This window comes from Zeus faber (genome assembly GCF_960531495.2).
Source record: "Zeus faber genome assembly, chromosome: 20".
Taxonomy (NCBI): Eukaryota; Metazoa; Chordata; class Actinopteri; order Zeiformes; family Zeidae; genus Zeus; species Zeus faber.
In genome coordinates, this window is record NC_137207.1 from 20,731,682 (window position 1) to 20,751,686 (window position 20,005).

The 20,005-nt window shown below is 41.3% G+C and overlaps 2 protein-coding genes across 4 annotated transcripts in view; both read left to right on the plus strand.

Annotated features, from left to right (window-relative positions):
* Positions 1-2,087: 2,087 nt before the first annotated feature.
* On the plus strand, positions 2,088-14,084 carry LOC307245384 (glycylpeptide N-tetradecanoyltransferase 1-like). 3 transcript variants are annotated; one of them, XM_080020943.1, is made up of 12 exons: positions 2,088-2,127; positions 2,993-3,101; positions 4,720-4,864; positions 5,111-5,229; positions 5,743-5,834; positions 6,305-6,421; positions 8,491-8,661; positions 9,379-9,487; positions 11,590-11,760; positions 11,930-12,097; positions 12,577-12,714; positions 13,952-14,084. In XM_080020943.1, the coding sequence occupies exons 1-12, from the start codon at positions 2,108-2,110 to the stop codon at positions 13,973-13,975; spliced, it is 1,383 nt and encodes a 460-aa protein (XP_079877069.1). In that variant the 5' UTR covers positions 2,088-2,107; the 3' UTR covers positions 13,976-14,084. The 3 variants fall into 3 exon arrangements, with proteins under 3 accessions (XP_079877069.1, XP_079877071.1, XP_079877070.1); XM_080020945.1 differs by lacking the exon at positions 8,491-8,661; XM_080020944.1 differs by lacking the exon at positions 13,952-14,084 and having other exon boundaries at positions 12,605-12,661.
* Positions 14,085-15,199: 1,115 nt separating this feature from the next.
* LOC307245381 (supervillin-like) overlaps positions 15,200-20,005 on the plus strand; it is a 79,800-nt gene continuing 74,994 nt past the window's right edge. Inside the window, exon 1 of the mRNA XM_080020940.1 lies at positions 15,200-15,425. The gene's annotated coding sequence lies outside the window, so the exon portion shown is untranslated. The remainder of the gene's footprint in view (positions 15,426-20,005) is intronic.

Sequence of the window (20,005 nt, forward strand, 5' to 3'; positions counted from 1 at the left end):
CTACATGTTACATATAAAAACATTCTACATGTTAGATGTTACATATAAAAACATTCTACATGTTACATATAAAAACATTATACATGTTACATATAAAAACATTATACATGTTAGATGTAACATGTATAAAACATTCTACATGTTACATATAAAAACATTATACATGTTAGATGTTACATATAAAAACATTCTACATGTTACATATAAAAACATTATACATGTTACATATAAAAACATTATACATGTTAGATGTAACATGTATAAAACATTCTACATGTTACATATAACAACATTATACATGTTACATATAAAAACATTATACATGTTACATATAAAAACATTATACATGTTAGATGTAACATGTATAAAACATTATACATGTTACATATAAAAACATTCTACATGTTAGATGTAACATGTTTAAAACATTACACATGTTACATATAAAAACATTAGACATGTTAGATGTAACATGTATAAAACATTCTACATGTTACATATAACAACATTATACATGTTACATATAAAAACATTCTACATGTTAGATGTAACGTGTACAAAACATTATACATGTTACATATAAAAACATTCTACATGTTATATATAAAAACATTCTACATGTTAGATGTAACATGTATAAAACATTACACATCTTAAATATAAAAACATTATACATGTTACGTATAAAAACATTATACATGTTAGATGTAACATGTATAAAACATTATACATGTTACATATAAAAACATTATACATGTTACATATAAAAACATTATACATGTTACATATAAAAACATTCTACATGTTAGATGTAACATGTATAAAACATTATACATGTTACATATAAAAACATTCTACATGTTAGATGTAACATGTTTAAAACATTACACATGTTACATATAAAAACATTAGACATGTTAGATGTAACATGTATAAAACATTATACATGTTACATATAAAAACATTATACATGTTACATATAAAAACATTATACATGTTACATATAAAAACTTTATACATGTTAGATGTAACATGTATAAAACATTATACATGTTACATATAAAAACATTCTACATGTTAGATGTAACATGTTTAAAACATTACACATGTTACATATAAAAACATTAGACATGTTAGATGTAACATGTATAAAACATTCTACATGTTACATATAAAAACATTCTACATGTTAGATGTAACATGTACAAAACATATACATGTTACATATAAAAACATTCTACATTTTATATGTAACATGTAAAAAACATTATATATGTTAGATGTAACATGTATAAAACATGTCTTATTATTTGTATTGTCTCCATCTCTCTCTGACCTATACTCTCAAATTAAAGTACAACTTTCAGAGCAACACACCCTGAGTCCTCAAGATGACAAAGGTTATTCATGGCGAGTCGATGATAAATATAATTCAATACAAAATAAATAATCATGTGAATGAAATCATGTAAACAGCTTGTGAATATATATATATATATATATATATATATATATATATATATATATATATATATATATATATATATATATATACATATACATATATATGTATATATATATGTTTATATACACATATACATATATACTGTAAACTGAATATTCACAACTCTCCCCAAATGATCCCCAGTTCATATATAATTGGGTAAACTAAGAAATGGGAAAAGTGAATTTTTATAAAAATAATATTGCCATCACCAAATCCTCTCATTTCAGTCTGAGAATGATAATATTGATATTGGACATATATTAGATATATGAATATCATCTAGATATACATCACCAAGTTCCATTGGCAAATTATCATTATTGATAGTATTGGAAATAACCCTTTATCCTTTTATCTCTCATTCCTAATTGTATTATGTCTTTTGATCAGTTTCTAAGTCTTTATTAAAATACCCTTCATGCTTCATGCAAAGCACTTTGAGTTACACTCGTGCACTGAGATGTGCTACTTGCTGGTTGTTGTTGTTATCAGTTGGGTGGGCGAGCTGCTCTCCTCCCCTCGCCTCCCCTCACTGCCCGGCCTGATAAGAGTCCACAACGACCCCTCCATCCCATAATAAACGGCCTGACCACAGGGGGAATGACTGCCTCAAACCAGCTGTAAGTAGAGCTTATTTTTTGAAGTTAGACGGAACTCACTAGAGGAATCCAAAATGTAACCAAGAAAAGTACGAGTATTTTATAGATACATCTCCAGTAAAAGAATAAAATAATAATAATAATAAAAAAAATATATACATAAAAATAATGATTTTGTTGAAAATAATAATAATAATAATAATAATAATAATAATAATAATAATAATAATAATAATAATAATGAGAACAAATTCATTGTATATTGTCCTAATTTCTATGTAAATACTGTCGTTCTGTTTATTCACCACTTTTTCACTACCTTTTAACAGCTGTATTTTTTTCGGCCTCTCTAGTGTATTCAATGCTTTTCAAACTGTTTTCCAACTTTAAAAAATGACAAACAATCGTGACTCAGTTTACAATCTGCTTAAGATTGTGGATTGCAAAATAAACATGCCTTCGACATAATGAATTAAAACACATTTTTCTTACCATCAGTGAAACAAATGGTGCATTTTCACCAATATTAACAGCCTTTAACAATAACAACGACAATATTTTCTCAAGTCGAAGGAAAAAATTCAGCCGCAATTTGACTCTGGCGATCCAATTCAAATCGCCTGCGACCCGCCTGTGGGCCGCGTAGCCAGCATCTAGTGTCTTCACTGCTGCAAAAAAAAATCATCCCATAATGTCCCAGGGAGATCCATCCGACCTGACCGCGTGTGACGTAACCCAGGGAGCGGGGCCGTCGGGGTCCGTCCTGACGTCGCACCCTGCTGCTGCTGCAGTGTCATTGTTGGTAAAAAAAAAAAACCAAAAAACAAACAAACAAACAGGTTGTTGTCGTGGTTTAAATGTGGGATGGGATGTCACTGTCTCCCAGCGATAAGGAGCCGGCGCAGGAGGCCGGCGGCGGCAGAGCAACCAAGAAAAGTAAGCAAAAGAGAAAAAACGCCTGGAGACCAGAGGGCCCTGTGGACCCATTCACCATGGTCAGTATCCATATTATATTCATATGTGTGTGTGTGTGTGTGTGTGTGTGTGTGTGCGTGCGTGCGTGCTTGCGTGTGTGTGTGTGTGTGTGTGTGTGTGTGTGTGTGTGTGCTGAGTACGCACACAAGTGTGTACAGTGTGCACAAGTGTCCTTTGTTGTCTCTGTATAAACACCACATTACACAAATGTGCAAATACGAGATATGCAAAGAGAGCGTCGCGCCGAACGCCTGCCAAACAAAACCAAAACGGAGCGCTGTTTAACGACGAGTCCCCCCCCCCCCCCCAAACGGGAACGGGGATTGGTCGCGCTGCCCATTCCCGTCCACCGCGCCCCCCCGCCACCCGCACGCAGACACTTACACAAACTCTCCTGTCACCTATTTAAAAGAGGCTTTCGGCTTTAATAAGGTTCCAGTTCCCACCAACATTAAGACCACTAATGCCCCACACAAAATACACACTCTCTCTACGTGTGTGTGTGTCTGTGTGTGTGTGTGTGTGTGTGTGTGTGTCTGTGTGTCTGTGTGTGTGTGCGTGTGTGTGGGTCCCGGCAGTTTGGACATTTGATGATGTATGAAAACAAAATGGATGTCACGGGAGGCTGTTTTACGGCCCGGGCTCCCATCTGTGTTATGTGCCTTGTCGCCGCGCTAACTGCCGGTGTGGGCGGCCATTCTTTCCGCCGGAGTGCGGCGATAAATATAACCGTTGATTCTGCTCCGTTCCCCACCGCTGTGCCGCACTCCACTGCGGTAAATTACATTCTAACGCACTCTTTCAATTACATTCTATTATCTCGTTCCACTGTATGATTCCGCTACCTTCCGTATATTCTGCTATTTTACTCTTCCTCTCGAATTACCAGCTCAAATAAATGAGGCGCACCTTGCCGAGCTAGTTCTGCCGGCGCCGCCACGCCGCCACGCCCCTACGTGGTCCGGCCCGTGGACAGTTTTCCTCGGTTACTCGGGCACATTCGTCCCGGCAGAATTCACCTTCTCAAAACAATTAACGCACCGGCCGGAACTCTCACCACGTGGGCCACGGCGATTTCTTCCCTTTTTTTCCATTTGCAAAATGCACCAAAACTCTCAAAACAGTAAATGCACGACGCAAAATCAGTGATTGCAAACGTTAAGCAACAGCCCCATAAATACTAACTGCATCTGTGGATATAGTCAAATAAACATATCCCAGTATGGCTGATTCCCAGGGACAAAAGCCTTGATTTTATATTTTCCAACATCGGAAGCCGACGGGAGAGTAATGCATTGTCTTGAAAAAAAAATACAAATAAAAAAAATGGCCGCCACAAACTGGATGAAGGAATAAAAGCCGGCGGGCGAACAGATCATTGCCAAAAAATGAATAAAATAAAATAAACTCCGATCTTGAGTTTTATTCAATGCAGTGTTCATGCGGAAATCTGGTTTTGCAGTCGAATCCGACAGTTTTGAAAAGGTGCCGCGGGCACACGGGGTTCCCGCTGGTGCTCGGATCGGAGCCCCCCCCCCCCCCCCCCCCCCACGGGTCGAGTCGAGCTCTGAAAAACCCCCGGACCCCCGACCCTGCACTCTCATCACCTGACGGGTTTCAGTTCTGCCGTCCCCGCAGCTGGACTCGCTCCCGGAGGAGAAGCAGCAGGAGATCCGCCGGAGCCTCCACCTCTTCTCTCCGGGTCCCGGGCCCCCCAGGACCCTGCAGGAGGCCCGGGGGCGACCCCACCCCTTCTGGGACACGCAGCCCGTCCCCAAACTGGGTAAGATGACATAAGATGAGGTGGAGCGAGGTGGGATGAGATAAGAAGTGATTCATTATAACGAGATGATATCAGATCAGATAAGACGGCACCAATCACATCAGTTTCTCCGGGGAATAATCCTGCGTTAGTTTTTTTCGTTTTTGTTTTTGTTCACTTTTCCACGTCGGATTTCACGTTTTTTTTTTTTTTGTAATTTTTTTTTAACACTCCCATCGTTTCACGTCGAGCCAAACTCCCTTTCAGGCGACAGCGCCACCACCCGGGGGCCGATCCTGGAGTCCCGGGCCCCGGTGCGCGAGGAGCCGTTCTCCCTGCCCCAGGGCTTCAGCTGGGACAGCCTGGACCTGACACGCCCGGCCGGGGTGGGTGGAGCTGACCGGATCCGAATCGCACACGATGGGATCATTCAGTTTGCTTTGAGGAAATCATGTCTTCAGCCATCTTAGAATAATTCTATTTTATTCCATCAGCTATCTTAAATAACTCATTAAAATAATCACTACTCTCAATGCTGTAAATTTCTCTAATTACTTCCAAGAAAATGTGAAGCTAAGAAATGTTTTGTGGGAGGCTTTTTACTGCTTTAGGATTATATCATAATGGATATATTTTTTCCATGTATTTCCTAAATTCCTTAGTATTTATTGTATTATACCTCGCTGTTTTTTTTTTTGTTTTTTTTCACTGTTATTTGAATCTTTTTACGTTTCCTTCATTTGTGTCATTTTTTGTTGTTTATTAAGAAAATCCGGTTCCACCAATTGTACCGCCGCCTCCGTCAATATTTCAAAGCCGGAATCGTCGGTCGACGTTCAAAAAAAACAAAAGAAAAACAGGCGCCGTTACCGAAATGATGCCGCGTGTCGTCCATTCAGCTGGCGGAGCTGTGCACTCTGCTGAACGACAACTACGCGGAGGAGGACGACAACACCGTCCGGCGCCGCTTCACCCCGGAGTACATGCGGTGGTGAGAGCCTCTCTTTTCCCTCTCTTTTCTTTACGACGGAGGGCGTGGGGGGGCCCCGGAACCCAAATGCTGGCATCACCCAAATGTCACCCTCCGGCAAAATAAGCATGTGTCGCCCCTCCGCACGTCCCTCGTCTTTGGGACGATAATGCCCGGAAAAAAACACCCGCGTACTGTACTTTGGGAAATTGCAATTGATGACCTCCCCCCTACGCCCCCTGGCAGGGAGTGACGGAGCCTTTGGTTGCGACGCGGGTGTACGTGAGGTGACACCACCTGTCATCGATAAACAATGTTATTAATGTTTTGCATTGAAAAGGTTGCGTTTATACCAATGTCACCGCTGCGATCCGCCCCCCCTCCCAAAAAAGAGGTTTGTGCACCAACGGCAGCCGGGATGTGAGATTCTGTGAGTTGTGTTTCTGTGGACTCTGCTGCTTTGTTGAGGGCTTTTCCGTCTCCGTGTCCAGGGCTCTGCTGTCCCCGGCCTGCCTGGCTCAGTGGCACTGTGGTGTGAGGGTCAGCGCCAACAACAAGCTGGTGGGCTTCATCTCAGCCCTCCCTGCTGACGTCCACATATATGACACGTGAGCGCTGCTGTTTCTTCTTTTTAGATAGATAGACAGATAGATAGATAGATAGATAGATAGATAGATAGATAGATAGATAGATAGATAGATAGATAGATAGATGGATAGATAGATAGATAGATAGATAGATAGATAGATAGATAGATAGATAGATAGATAGATAGATAGATAGATAGATAGATAGATAGATAGACAGACAGACAGACAGACAGACAGATAGATAGATAGATAGATAGACAGACAGACAGACAGACAGACAGACAGACAGATAGATAGATAGATAGATAGATAGATAGATAGATAGATAGATAGACAGACAGACAGACAGATAGATAGATAGATAGATAGATAGATAGATAGATAGATAGATAGATAGATAGATAGATAGATAGATAGATAGATAGATAGATAGATAGATAGATAGATAAATAGATAGATAGATAGATAGATAGATAGATAGATAGATAGATAGATAGATAGATAGATAGATAGATAGATAGATAGATAGATAGATAGATAGATAGATAGATAGATAGATAGATAAATAGATAGATAGATAGATAGATGGATAGATAGATGGATAGATAGATGGATAGATACATAGATAGATGGATAGATAGATGGATAGATGGATAGATGGATAGATGGATTGATAGATGGATAGATGGATAGATAGATAGATAGATAACACAGGATAAACAACAAATATAATATAACAGAAAGAAAAGTAGAGAAATAATAATAAAAATGACCCAAAAATTAACCAGGAAAAGTGTGTCATATAAATAGAACAGAACAGAATAGTATATAATAGAATACAATAGTATAGAATACAATACAATTGTATACAACACAATACGATAGTATACAATACAATTCAATAGTATAAAATAGAATAGAAATGTATACAATAGAATAGTTTACAATACAATACAATACAATACAATATGATACATTACAATAGTATAATATAGAATAGAATAGAATAGTATAGTATACAATAGAATAGAATAGTATAGAATAGAATAGTATAGAATAGAGGAGGGTAGAGTACAGTATAATTGAATATCTCGTTATTGTCATTGTACAAGTACAATACAATGAAATTAGTCCTCTGCATTTGACCCATCCTCATAGCAGTGGGCGTAGCAGTGGGCAGCAGCAGTGGGCAGCAGCAGTGGGTGTAGCAATGAAGCAGCAGTGGGCAGCAGCAGTGGGCGTAGCAGTGGGCAGCAGTAGTGGGCAGCAGTGGTGGGTATAGCAAAGGGCGTAGCAGTAGGCAGTGCCCGGGGACCCACTCCAGCTCATATGCAATAACTCATTAAATAAACACTAAACAGAACCAGAAGGAGAAAAATGGAAATGTGCAACGTAAATAAAGATAAATATTGAATATTGATCAAGAATTGATAAAAAAAACAAAAACAATAACAACAAAAATAAACCTTCAAATGTAAACAGTATACAGATATTGGCAATAAACCCCCAAAAATAAACAGAGGACACACAGTAAACATACACCTTTGTATCAACAAACTCACGTTCTTTCCTTTTCTTTGCGTTTTGTTTTATTTTTCTTACGTTCTTACAGATCTCAGAGTGGCCCCAGCGCTTAATACTTTGAGATCCAGGCTCATAACCTTTATATTTCCCTGAATAATCTGCCTGCGTCGAGTTGCACTTTGACCCCCTATCTCCGTGATCCAGTTGTCTTTCACTCTGTTTTTAGAGTTTTATTTCTGTGCTTTCGTTCATCCTTTCTTCTATACAACAACATTTTCACTCTTATTTAAAGCGCCTTCCCTCGCCCCCACCCCGCGCGCGGAACGTGCTCCACAAATAAACCAATGCACAGAAAGCCTTTGTGATGGATGCCTACCGAACTTTGACGTCGATCCACGTGACATTCCTCTCACGTGGAAAGAGCACGGAATACACGTTGTGTTTAGATATTCACGGTAGTGCAGTGAAGGGCCGGGGGGAAGCTGCTACGGGGCGGGGTCCGCTCGGGTCCCGGGCGCCGGTCGTGACGTTGTGGTGGTTTGTCTCCCCCCCCCCCCCTGCAGGGAGAAGCGGGTGGCGCGGGTCAGCTTCCTGTGCGTCCACAGGAAGCTCCGCCTGAAGCGAATGGCTCCGGTGCTGATGCGGGAGCTGGCCCGGAGGGTGTCCCAGCGGGGCCCGCAGCAGGCGCTCTACACCGCCAACGTGGTGCTGCCCAGCCCCATCAGCACCTGCAGGTACCGGCCCCGGGCTCACAGCCGGGTCCAATGACAGTTTTTTTGGGGTGAAATATGGACCTCGGATTGGTTAACAGGGAAGCAGCTGGTCGGATTAAGGGGTATTAACTTGGTTTTACACCGAATCCGAAAACGCACCCGACTGTGCGATGCTGCCCCGTGGCGGCCGCTGGATGAACTGTTCGGCGTCAAGCTGCTTTCCTGTCGGATCAGCCACGACGCAGCGTCTCGCCCTCACCGCGACTTTATTTTTTTCAGTTTTTCCAAAACTTGCTTTTGCCATTTTCACCGAATAACAGGGCGCTAAAAAAAAACCCTTTTTCACAGAGTTGGGAAAGGTTATTTACATTGTTCTCTTATCTATTTTTTTCATATTCATTCATAATATAGCAGATTTATCAGTGATGCCAACATCCAACGTTGGTGGCTTCCAGTCGTTGTGTCGGGTCCAAAGCTTTTCAGAAGAGGATTCAAGGAATCGGGCTCTCCATAGGAATGGAGGGACTTGTGGTTCGCTCTTGTCGTTTGCCGGATACTGTGTAAAGCAGTCGTAATATAAAATGAAAGTGTGAAATGAAGTGGGCGAAAAATAACACGGCCGCATGTGAAGCAAATTATGTTATGTTGTAATTTCCCTGTGTTTTGGAATGTTAACGTCCGTGTGTGTGTGTGTGTGTGTGTGTGTGTGTGTGTGTGTGTTTTCCTGCATTTTCCCAGATACTGGCATCGCTCTCTGAACCCTCGGAAGTTAATGGACGTGGCCTTCCCAGGCGTCAGACAGGACATGGCCCCCCAGAGAGCCGCCAAGCTCCAGCGCCTGCCTGAGGTGGGTGCGCGCTGCCCCTTCCTGGTACGAGACGGGTACTACCCCGCGGCTCTGCGGCGTCTCCGGGATGGAGATTGAAGATTGATTGATTGTAATTGTAAATTTGTGAGCGTTTGCAGCGAGCAAGGAAATAAATTGGGCCGTCGTTTTCGCTTTGGGGGATTTAGCCGATGCTCATGAAGTACACTTCATAACTTGGCGCCTGGTAGGGAGACAAAACAGACAGTGATGTCATGAAGGAAGCAGTCTTCATCTTATTTTGGGAAGGTTCTGGCGATTCGAGATTGATTCTAAGGATGGACATTTATCTGGACGCGTACCGTGTATCTCCGTCTGGACAGACGGAGCCTGACGCACGTGGAGGAGACTGGTTGCTCTGAGTTTGAATATGACAAATATATTGGAATGTTGAAAGAAATCTAGCAAAAAACAAAAGGCAATGAAGGGGGAAAAGAGAGTAATAATAATTAATAATTGGAGACCAATAATTCAAGAGAAATAAAATAATTTTAATGATCCCAAGTGATATTGAAGTGAAATTGAGCATGATTTTCATTAAAATGCATTTTATAATAAAAATGATAATAATAATAATAATAATAATAATAGATCTGTGCGATTGATAATAATAATAATAATAATAATAATAATAATAATAATAATAATAATAATAATAATAATAATAGATCTCTTCGGTTAATAATAATAATAATAATAATAATAATAATAATAATAATAATAATAATAATAATAATAATAGTAATAATAATAATATTATTACTATTATTATTATTATTATTATTATTATTATTAGGGGTCCAGTCTGTAGGCCGGCAAATTCTCTGACTTTTGAAACCTATGACTGTCTGGAACACAACATTGGCAGAACCTACAAACACAGTTACGTCTTGTTTGAGCCGCCCTGTCACAAACATCTCGTGGTTGAAGTTTTATCTAAATCCACCCACATACAGAGCAGAAATTAGTTATAAATTAGTATCTGGAGCACAACAATGACATGAGCTAGGAACACGGTCGAGGCGTTGTTCAAACCGCTACGTCACAAGGATTTCAGAAGGAGGGACGGTTTTCAAAGTTTCCGTGTTTCCGTGACCAGACCGTTTCGTGACTGTGATACGAGGTCTGTGCGGCGCTGCAGCAGTGGTCCACTTCTCCTCCGGGCCCTTCGCCATCCAGGGTGATGCTACTTGGTCGGGGTGGCGCTGAAAAGCTGTCGCGTTCGAGGGTCGTTCCCCGTCCATCGTGTTCCCTGCGAGGTAAATAAATTACAAATAAATACATGAATACAAATAAATTGTGTATAAACGAAGACACGTTTACTTAAAATTAAGCGTCTCATTTTTTGCGCGTTCGACCAATCACGTGGACTTACGCCCCTAAGTGGTGCTCTCGTGTCGTTTGGTTTAAATGTCCCTCGAGAACCGGTGCTTTAACAACTACGATCGTTCCCCGATCACGCAGTGCGGACACAAAAAAGGAAAGTGTCGCGTCGCAGGTGTCTGGATGGGAATGAGCTCAGAGGGACGACGCTCGGGCGGACACAACTCCAGATGACGATGTCACAAAGCCGCCCCGCCCGCGATACGAAATCAAATGGTCCCGACGGTCTCCTACTTCCCGGGAGAGATGGCGACAGCTTTTCGCTCGTTCCTGCTCCAAACGTGGATGGATATTGATAAAAGCTGAACGACAAGACGCCTGAAACGTCCACCTGTGCGCACTGCCGTTGTCCTGTTCCAGACACTTTTAGCCCCAAAAACGCCGAGAAGATTAAAAACAAAAATCCCCGCAAAAATAATCATATAATAATGACAATAGTATAATATAAATAATAATAAGAAATAAATCACAGAGCCAGGGGTATACTTTATCTTCTTCCGGCTGAAATGCTGCGCTTCCCAAAAGAGACATTTATTCAAAGCCTCATTAGGTTCTAGTAATGGCCCCTCACCTTCCAAAAAGTTATATCGAATTTGTGTGTATTTGAGTGTAAAAAATGTTGATTTAGGCCTTTTCTGCTCTTCATTGATCCCACTATGAGTTTATCTCTCTCTCTCTCTCCGCCCCCGGCCGTTGCCTAGGTAACCAAGACGCCAGGCCTGCGGACCATGAGGAGGGAGGACGTGCCGCGGGTTGGGACCCTGCTCCAGCAGAACCTCCAGGACCTCCACCTCCGGCCCGTCCTGTCTCCCCAGGAGGTGGAGCACTGGCTGCTGCCCCGGGAGGGTGTACTGCACAGCTACGTGGTGGAGGTCACACCGTGCACTAGTTTGGCACTTTCAGTTGCATGTTATTAGTAATAATAACAATAATAATAATAATAATAATAATAATAATAATAATAATTATTATTATTATTATTATTATTATTATTATTATTATTATTATTATTATTATACTGCCTTTCTTCTGCTCTTCCAGGCCAGTGACGGCTCTCTGACCGACCTGGTGACCTTCTGCTGCATCTCCTCGATGGTGCTGAACCACCCGGTGCACAGGGCGCTCCAGGCCGCCCAGATGCTGTACTGTGTCGCCACGGCAACCGACCTGGCCGACCTCATGGAGGATGCTCTGGTGCTGGCCAAAGCTGTGAGCACAACACTTGATTTTGTTCATTTTTATTCATCTGCTTATGAATTTTTCATCTGCATTTGAATTGCATGTATTGATTTGTTTATTTATTTGGTCCAGGTGAGTCTACTTCTTCTGCATCAGATGATTTTTCACATCAACCCGTAAATTGGTTTTAGAAGATGGGTGAATGTTGTTATTACACACACTCATTTTTATTACGCCTTGGTTTTATTTACATGAAGCACATTATTTACTATGTGAATAAATGATGATCTCTCTCTCCCTCCCTCTCTCTCTCTCCCCCTCTCTCTCTCTCCCTCTCTCTCTTTCTCTCTCTCTCTCCCTCTCTCTCTCTCTCTCTCCCTCCCTCCCCCTCTCTCTCTCTCCCTCCCTCTCACTCTCTCTCTCTCTCCCTCTCTCTCTCTCTCTCTCCCTCCCTCCCCCTCTCTCTCTCTCCCTCCCTCTCACTTTCTCTCTCCCCCCCTCTCTCTCAGAATGGTTTTGACGTCTTCACTGCTCTAGATGTGATGGGAAACCAGAGTTTCCTGGAGAAGCTCAAGTTCTTCCCCGGTGAGAAGCGCCTCCACTATTACCTGTACAACTGGAGATGCCCCAGCATCACAGCTGACAAGGTAGTACTCACTTTAATAATACTTTATTATTGTCTGTGTAGCTAATATTATAATGTAAATATTATATATATACAGTATTACTGGTCACTGGTTATAAGTTGTTAGTTATGAGTTATGAGTTGTTAGTTATTAGTTATGAGTTATTAGTTATGAGTTGTTAGTTATTAGTTATGAGTTGTTAGTTATGAGTTATTAGTTGTGAGTGTTAGTTATAAGTTGTGAGTTGTTAGTCATTAGTTATGAGTTGTTAGTTATGAGTTATTAGTTGTGAGTGTTAGTTATTAGTTGTGAGTTGTTAGTTATTAGCTATGAGTTGTTAGTTATTAGTTATGAGTTGCTAGTTTTGAGTTATTAGTTGTGAGTGTTAGTTATTAGTTTTGAGTTGTTAGTTATTAGTTATGAGTTGTTAGTTTTGAGTTATTAGTTGTGAGTGTTAGTTATTAGTTGTGAGTTGTTAGTTATTAGTTATGAGTTGTTAGTTATGAGTTATGAGTTATTAGTTATGAGTTGTTAGTTATGAGTTACTAGTTGTGAGTGTTAGTAATTAGTTATGAGTTGTTAGTTATTAGTTATGAGTTGTTAGTTTTGAGTTATTAGTTGTGAGTGTTAGTTATTAGTTGTGAGTTGTTAGTTATTAGTTATGAGTTGTTAGTTATGAGTTATTAGTTATGAGTTGTTAGTTATTAGTTATGAGTTGTTAGTTGTGAGTTATTAGTTATGAGTTGTTAGTTATGAGTTATGAGTTATTAGTTATGAGTTGTTAGTTATTAGTTATGAGTTGTTAGTTGTGAGTTATTAGTTATGAGTTGTTGTTAGTTATCAGTTATGAGTTGTTTGTTATGAGTTATGAGCTATTAGTTATGAGTTGTTACTTATGAGATATGAGTTATGAGTTATTAGTTGTTAGTTATTAGTTATGAGTTGTTAGTTATTAGTAATGAGTTGTTAGTTATTAGTTATGGGTTGTTAGTTATGAGTTTACGCTGCACGTTGCTCGAAGGAACTTACTACTTTCAAATCCAGGCTCAAAACACTTGTATTTACCGCTGGGTTTCAGTGAATAATCAAACAGCTTTGAACTGCACTTTGTCTTTTTTATTTCTGTTTTTTTTTTTTTTTTTATGGTTCTGCTTTGTTTCTCCTGCATTATGTACAGCCCATGTGTATGGAATGTGCCGTATAAATAAAGCCCCAAAACTAAGGATTCATCCTCACAGGCCGTGTTCTTCCTTGACAGGTTGGCTTTTTGTTGCCCAGCTAAGCTCATCACTAAATGAAAAACAAGACCGTTCCAAAAGAAACAGTTTGAATGACTCGACAACGATCAAATTTGTTCTTGGTTCTGTATCAATTTCAACTTGTAATAAAATGAACTTTTCTCTGACATAAGGCGATGAATAATAGGGTCATCATTTTAGTGCGTGCGTGCGTGTGTGTGTGTGCGTGTGTGTGCGCGCCTCATTTCCCACTCGGCAGCTGCTCTGACGGTCCCGCCTCAGCGCAACCGCGTGTATCCACCGTCACCGGAGGGGGGCGCTGCGGCTCCGTCGCTGAGACGCGCCGCAGCCACTGCTCGCGGTGCGCGTCCAAACTTCATTCAGCGCATGTGCGCGGGGCCTGGAACGAGATGTCAAGCGGAGGCGACGTTCCCCCAAATCCCATCACAGCGTCACTTTATGCTGCTTTTGGTCGGTTGTTAAAAGTCGTTTTCCTGATGCAACTCTATCGGCACAAAAACAAACAGTTGAAAAAAAAAAAAAAAAAAGAATAATTATTATAATAATACATATCGAGATAAACAAAGAATACAATGTAATAACATTTCTAGCGTTAAATGAGCAAATCAATCCCCTTGAATTGAATTGAACGCAAACGAAAATGTGAAATCAAGCAACAAGCAAACAGATAAACAAATGAATACGTGAACAAATAAATGCGGTGAAATTTGATCAACATCAAATGAAGGTAAATAACGTAAAATAAAAAAAAACAACAGTCGAACCAAATGAAATAACGCGAATAAACAAGTACGATTCAACCGAGGAAATAATAAATATATAAACATTTTTAATGGCATATGCAAAATACAAACAAATATTATTCAACAAAAACATCCCGCCTCAGGTTGAGCCAGGACGAAAACAAATACAAGAGAAAAACTAATAATAATAATAATAATAATAATAATAATAATAATAATAATAATAATAATAACAATCAACGGTTAAAAATATTAAATAACGTCTTAAACGCTTCTCGTAAATAAAACTAATGGAGTCGTTCCACACCTTTCAAACCATTCAAAAGTAAAACGCCAAATCACTTCCGCCTTTAAGGACTGCGGGCGGCCGGATTGGCCGAGCCGGGAGACGGGGGGCGTGGCTCTCAAGTTTTGAAGCGACTGGGAGGGCCTGCAGGCCACGCCCCCCCGGCCACTCGAAGCGGCAGCTCTGTTTTTAGCCTCATTAGCTAAGCAGCGCAGGAGCCGCGCACGCTCTGTAGTCCTCTTCTTTTTTTTTTTGACATATCATTTAAAAACAACCCAAAAAAAAAAAACAACAACAACCCAAACCGTCTCGCTGTTTCGGACCAAACGAAGGGCGCGCGTTTCATGCAATTTGGCTTTTTAAAAATTTTTAAATGTTTTTTTTACGCTTTTGAACATTTTAAGTCTAGTTTTCATGACACTACACGGGGGGTGAAGACCGCAGGTGAGTTGATAACACACGTCAAGGGTCACTTCCTGTTTTAAAAATGTATTGCATTTCTAAACTTTGGTTTTCTGGAACGTTTATATATATATATATAATATATATATATATTATATATATATGTATGTGTGTGTGTGTGTGTGTGTGTGTGTGTGTGAAATGGGGGGTGGGGTGGGCGAGAGAATGTTTTGTGACACACGCACACGCACGTATCTGCACAACGTGGAACTGACGGTACACACAGTATGCGCTGCATCTCTGCCTCTTCCTTCCCCAAATACTGGTGCACAGGGTGGAATCACACCCTGTTGACATCAGGTTTTCACAAGGTGTGTGTGTGTGTATGTGTGTGTGTGTGTGTGTGTGTGTGTGTGTGTGTGTGTGTGTGTGTGCTGCACAAGTCATAGTAATTTCACTCAGGGCCCCGTGGGAGAGTCCATCAGTCTATTAACGGCACCATCCATCTTCTGCTGTAAAAGCCCTTCAGGTCGACGTGATGGCCAAACACGCCTTTTGAAGTCCTCACACTGGTTACCTGTGAGTTTCCCGCGGGAGTGCATGCGGCGCTACAAGTTCAAGTTCAAGTTCGAGAGATAATTTGTCGCGGCCGTGCACCAGGCGACCTCAGAAATGCTTTTGGTTTACGAACCAGGACGGCCCCGCAGAACCTCCCCTTCGTCTCTCTGAGCTCTTCCACAAAGCCGAGCGAGAACATTTGGTGGAACCGCCTTCCAGAGGATCTGAGAGGAGCCGTGAAGCAGGCTGGCTTTTATGTACGGTTTTAGTATTTCAACTTATTTTGCTTAACTACCCACCTTTGATCGTTATCCGGCGGTGGTTGGTTGTTTTTTGTTGTTTTGGTGCACATTTGCCTCTAAATCCATTTTTAACATCCTATGTTTTGTCACTCGCCTCTAAATCGCTTTAAATTGCATTGGATTTGTTTGATAGGTGCGACGTAAATACAGTTTGATTGGTTGACTGATTGAAACAGAAAGCCCATTAAAGAGGTTTATCTCAAACTAGTAAATTGTGACATCAGATCAAAATTCTAGTTTCCTCTCTCAGCCTGTCCAACCCTGATATTCTTCGACCGCATAACTGGTCATTATTCATTTAGACTCCAGAAATGTGTCTCAAAATGTTGGAACTATCTTCATTTCATAACCATATGCAACCTAAAGATTATCTTCAGAAGTACTGGGTGAATTAAGTAACAAATAGAGCCGGGAATAGAGCCTAGATCTACTTCAAATGGCTGTAGCCACTTAAAAGCAAAGCGGAAAACTTTTATTTTTATGCCAAACGTCATTCGTATGAAATACAATATGCTACACGGCAGTAAATAAAACTTAAAAAGCAGATGTTGCGTGTGTGCATATGTGCACAAATGTGCACGCATGCTGCAAATGCATGCAAATCAGAAATTGCGAAATATGCACACAGATATAGTCGCATATATTTATATATATATATATATATATATATATATATGCATGCATACATAGAAAACGCTTAACTGTCTGAAAATAATAATAATAAAAGTCAAATAAAAAATTGGAAACAGGAAATAAAAATAAGTCAAATATATTAAAAAAAAAATACAAATGTGATCCATGCAGAGAAATCATTGGTATGGGTATAAGGGTATTAAAAAATAAATAAAGATAGGCTCTTTACGGTTTTTCTACTTGGTACTCTAGTCTTTGCGTGGAGAGGCTGAGCGGCTGAGAAGTGACGGGGCATTTCCGTGTCTGCCATTCACATTTTCTACTTGAGTGCGAGCAGCCAAACAACACACAGCAATGTCCAAGTCATGCCAGCGAGCTTTATTCTTAAACCTACACCACCGGAATACTGCTGGCCCCATGCCCAGAAGTCTTCTGGGTATTTCTCTCTCGTGCTCTCCTTTTGCCGTCCGTCTATCTGTCTTTCTCTCTTTCCGAGGCCAAATCCACTGGTAGTCCCTCTACAAACAATGACAAAATAGGCATCTGCGATTGTCGGGGAGGGGGGGGCTGGCTTTCTCTGCAAAACACCTGTGAAAACAGGGAGCGAGATCTAAAGTAAAGTCCCAAACTGAAACCTGCTGAGGTGGTTTTGGCGCCGGTAACCGTACTCCTCATGTAGTAAGCCATTTTGGGGTTTTCCAGCTTTTTCAGCTGGAGCTGGAAAAGAAGGTCGACTCAATCTCATCGAGGATCGGCTTGAGTCGTGAAGTGATTTCGGGAAGAGGGATCGTCCCGTTTGTTTTGTATTATAGTCATGAGTCACGGTCCTTTACATGGAGATAAACCAAATTGATTTTTCGTTGCCATGTCGAAATGATTTGTAAGGTGTATTGCTCTCATTCATGCCACCTCATCTCGTCACACCGATTGTACATCATTCGATTTCAGACTTAAAATGGCAGGCGACGTCTCCCTAAAATGGAAGATTCCATCCGTAAGTAACCCTTCATCTGCGATCGCAAGGTTCCAACCAATCTGGAGAGGTCCGGTAGTTGTTTAGAGGAGTCGTCACTGTGGTTGGAATGGTGGACGTGGCGCGCATGGAAAGCAAAACTTTGTCGTTTTGAATCCTGATCTTCAAAAGGTTGGCCCAACTGGAGGGAGACCACGCCGCAGCGCTCCCATTGTTAGAAGGCCAGTGACGTGTGAGCGAGATAGCAGAAGAATGCAGATGGACGTCTCGATGGCGCTCCCGATCTGTGGCCTGTCTGTGTCTCGCTGTGACGCTGCACTCGGCTGTTCTCTCCTCTACTCTGTGTACGTTAGTTTTACCAACAATGAAACTAGAAGTGAGGGGCAGCGGCCCGTTGTTGGTGGCTCAGCGGTTCGCACCGATGCGTCCACAGCGAGAAGGTCCTGGCTTTGAGTGGGACTGGGTTCCACCTCAGCCTTTCTGTCTGTGCGGAGTCTGCGGGTTCTCCCCGTGTCCACGTGGGTTTCCCTCCCGCCCCTAAAGGCGGGAGGGAAAGAGTCGGACACTTCCGCCTATGCCCCTGAGCAAGGCATCGGTCAAGACCCGGAGTGTGTATCTGGGCGCGGCTCCGTGGCCACTCGCTGCTGCTAGATACGTCAGATACCAGGAAGGGTTGAATGCAGGGAACTGATTTCCCAGACGGATTATGCGTATGAAAAAATATCATATTTCAAATTTAGTATGTAAGTAAAAATGAATACATTTAGTTTTACCCGGATCCATTTTTCAGCTCCACAATGCTTTTAGTCACGTTTTTTGTACTGTATTGTACATTATGCTGTTGCAGCCCTACAGTAAGTCTATTACACCATGTAACAAGATTTTATACCGCTTTGATAAAAAAAATATATATATTTCACCAGATTTTGGGGCTATTTTGGCAAGACCTGCGGCAAATCTGTGCTTGCTTGTTGGCCTTCACGGAGGCCTTCACCCTTGTGCCAATTCTGTTTATCTGCGCCCAGCTCTGGCTGATAATCAGTGTGTGTTTTTGTCTGTTCTCCAGTCCTCATGATACCACATCAAGTGGCCAGACACAATTCAACAGTCAAATAACACCAGAGTGATGGGCATCCCGGACGTTTTCTTGCACCAGGATGCATTTGATGTTGACTTTGCTAATAAGAGCAAAACAGGAATCCCGCAAATTCATGCGAAAATGAGTGGGTAGGAAATCTAATGCTGCAGGCATGCTCCTTTAGCGGTCAAATGTAATTGAGAAAATGAACAGCTGTCACTACTTAGTGATAGTGGAGTCGACCACAAGCACACAGGGCATCTCAAGTTGTTATTGCATCCAAGTCCTTCTGTGACGTTCTGAAAGAAAGGTCTCAAACAAGTCGATTCTTTGTGTTTGTGCTTTGTGTTCAGCCAGCCTGCTGCTATGAAGGTCAGGGTTTGCCCTGCATCTTGTTCAGTTTTGTCCAATGACTTCATATGCACAAAATAGGAGGAGAGGATCAAAGTTTGTATGATTACCATTTGACCTTGCTGCAACAGTGCACTGTCTGAAACGCTGAGGTTTTTGAAGGCGCCTCCGTGGAGTTTCCATGTTTGCAACTTCCTCCAGAGGCCCCTTTTCTTGCCTCCTCCAAAGACATGCAGGTTAGGATGATTGGAGACCTAAATCGCGGGTGCAGATGGATGGATGATTTAGGTTTTTAGCTTGATAAATCAGGACTGCATGTAAGAATGTGAGGGCTACGTAATATAATCCTTTCATTGTGACATACCATTGGAATGAGGCCTAAAATGTCGAAACCGATGCAGGGATCGGGTATTGTCCTTAAATAGATTGACTCATTTGATCAGCCGCGACTAGCGCTTGCGAAACTTTTATGCCTTTGTCAACAGGAGTCTTTCAAAATCACTCGATAGTAGAACAGCCCCTGTGAAATGTCTGACCGTGAAGTAAGCCTCTTCATACCCACAAAAGTTCCATGTTTTTGGGTCGTTTACAGGCCCGGGTTGAATGCATAAATCCACAGCAACGTCCACGGCAGCAGCTTTATCTTAATTCTGACGGCGACGCACAATGAACTTCTCTTCCTGTCGCTTTAGTCTGGATAATTGGTGCCTCCAAAGGATGGCTGCCA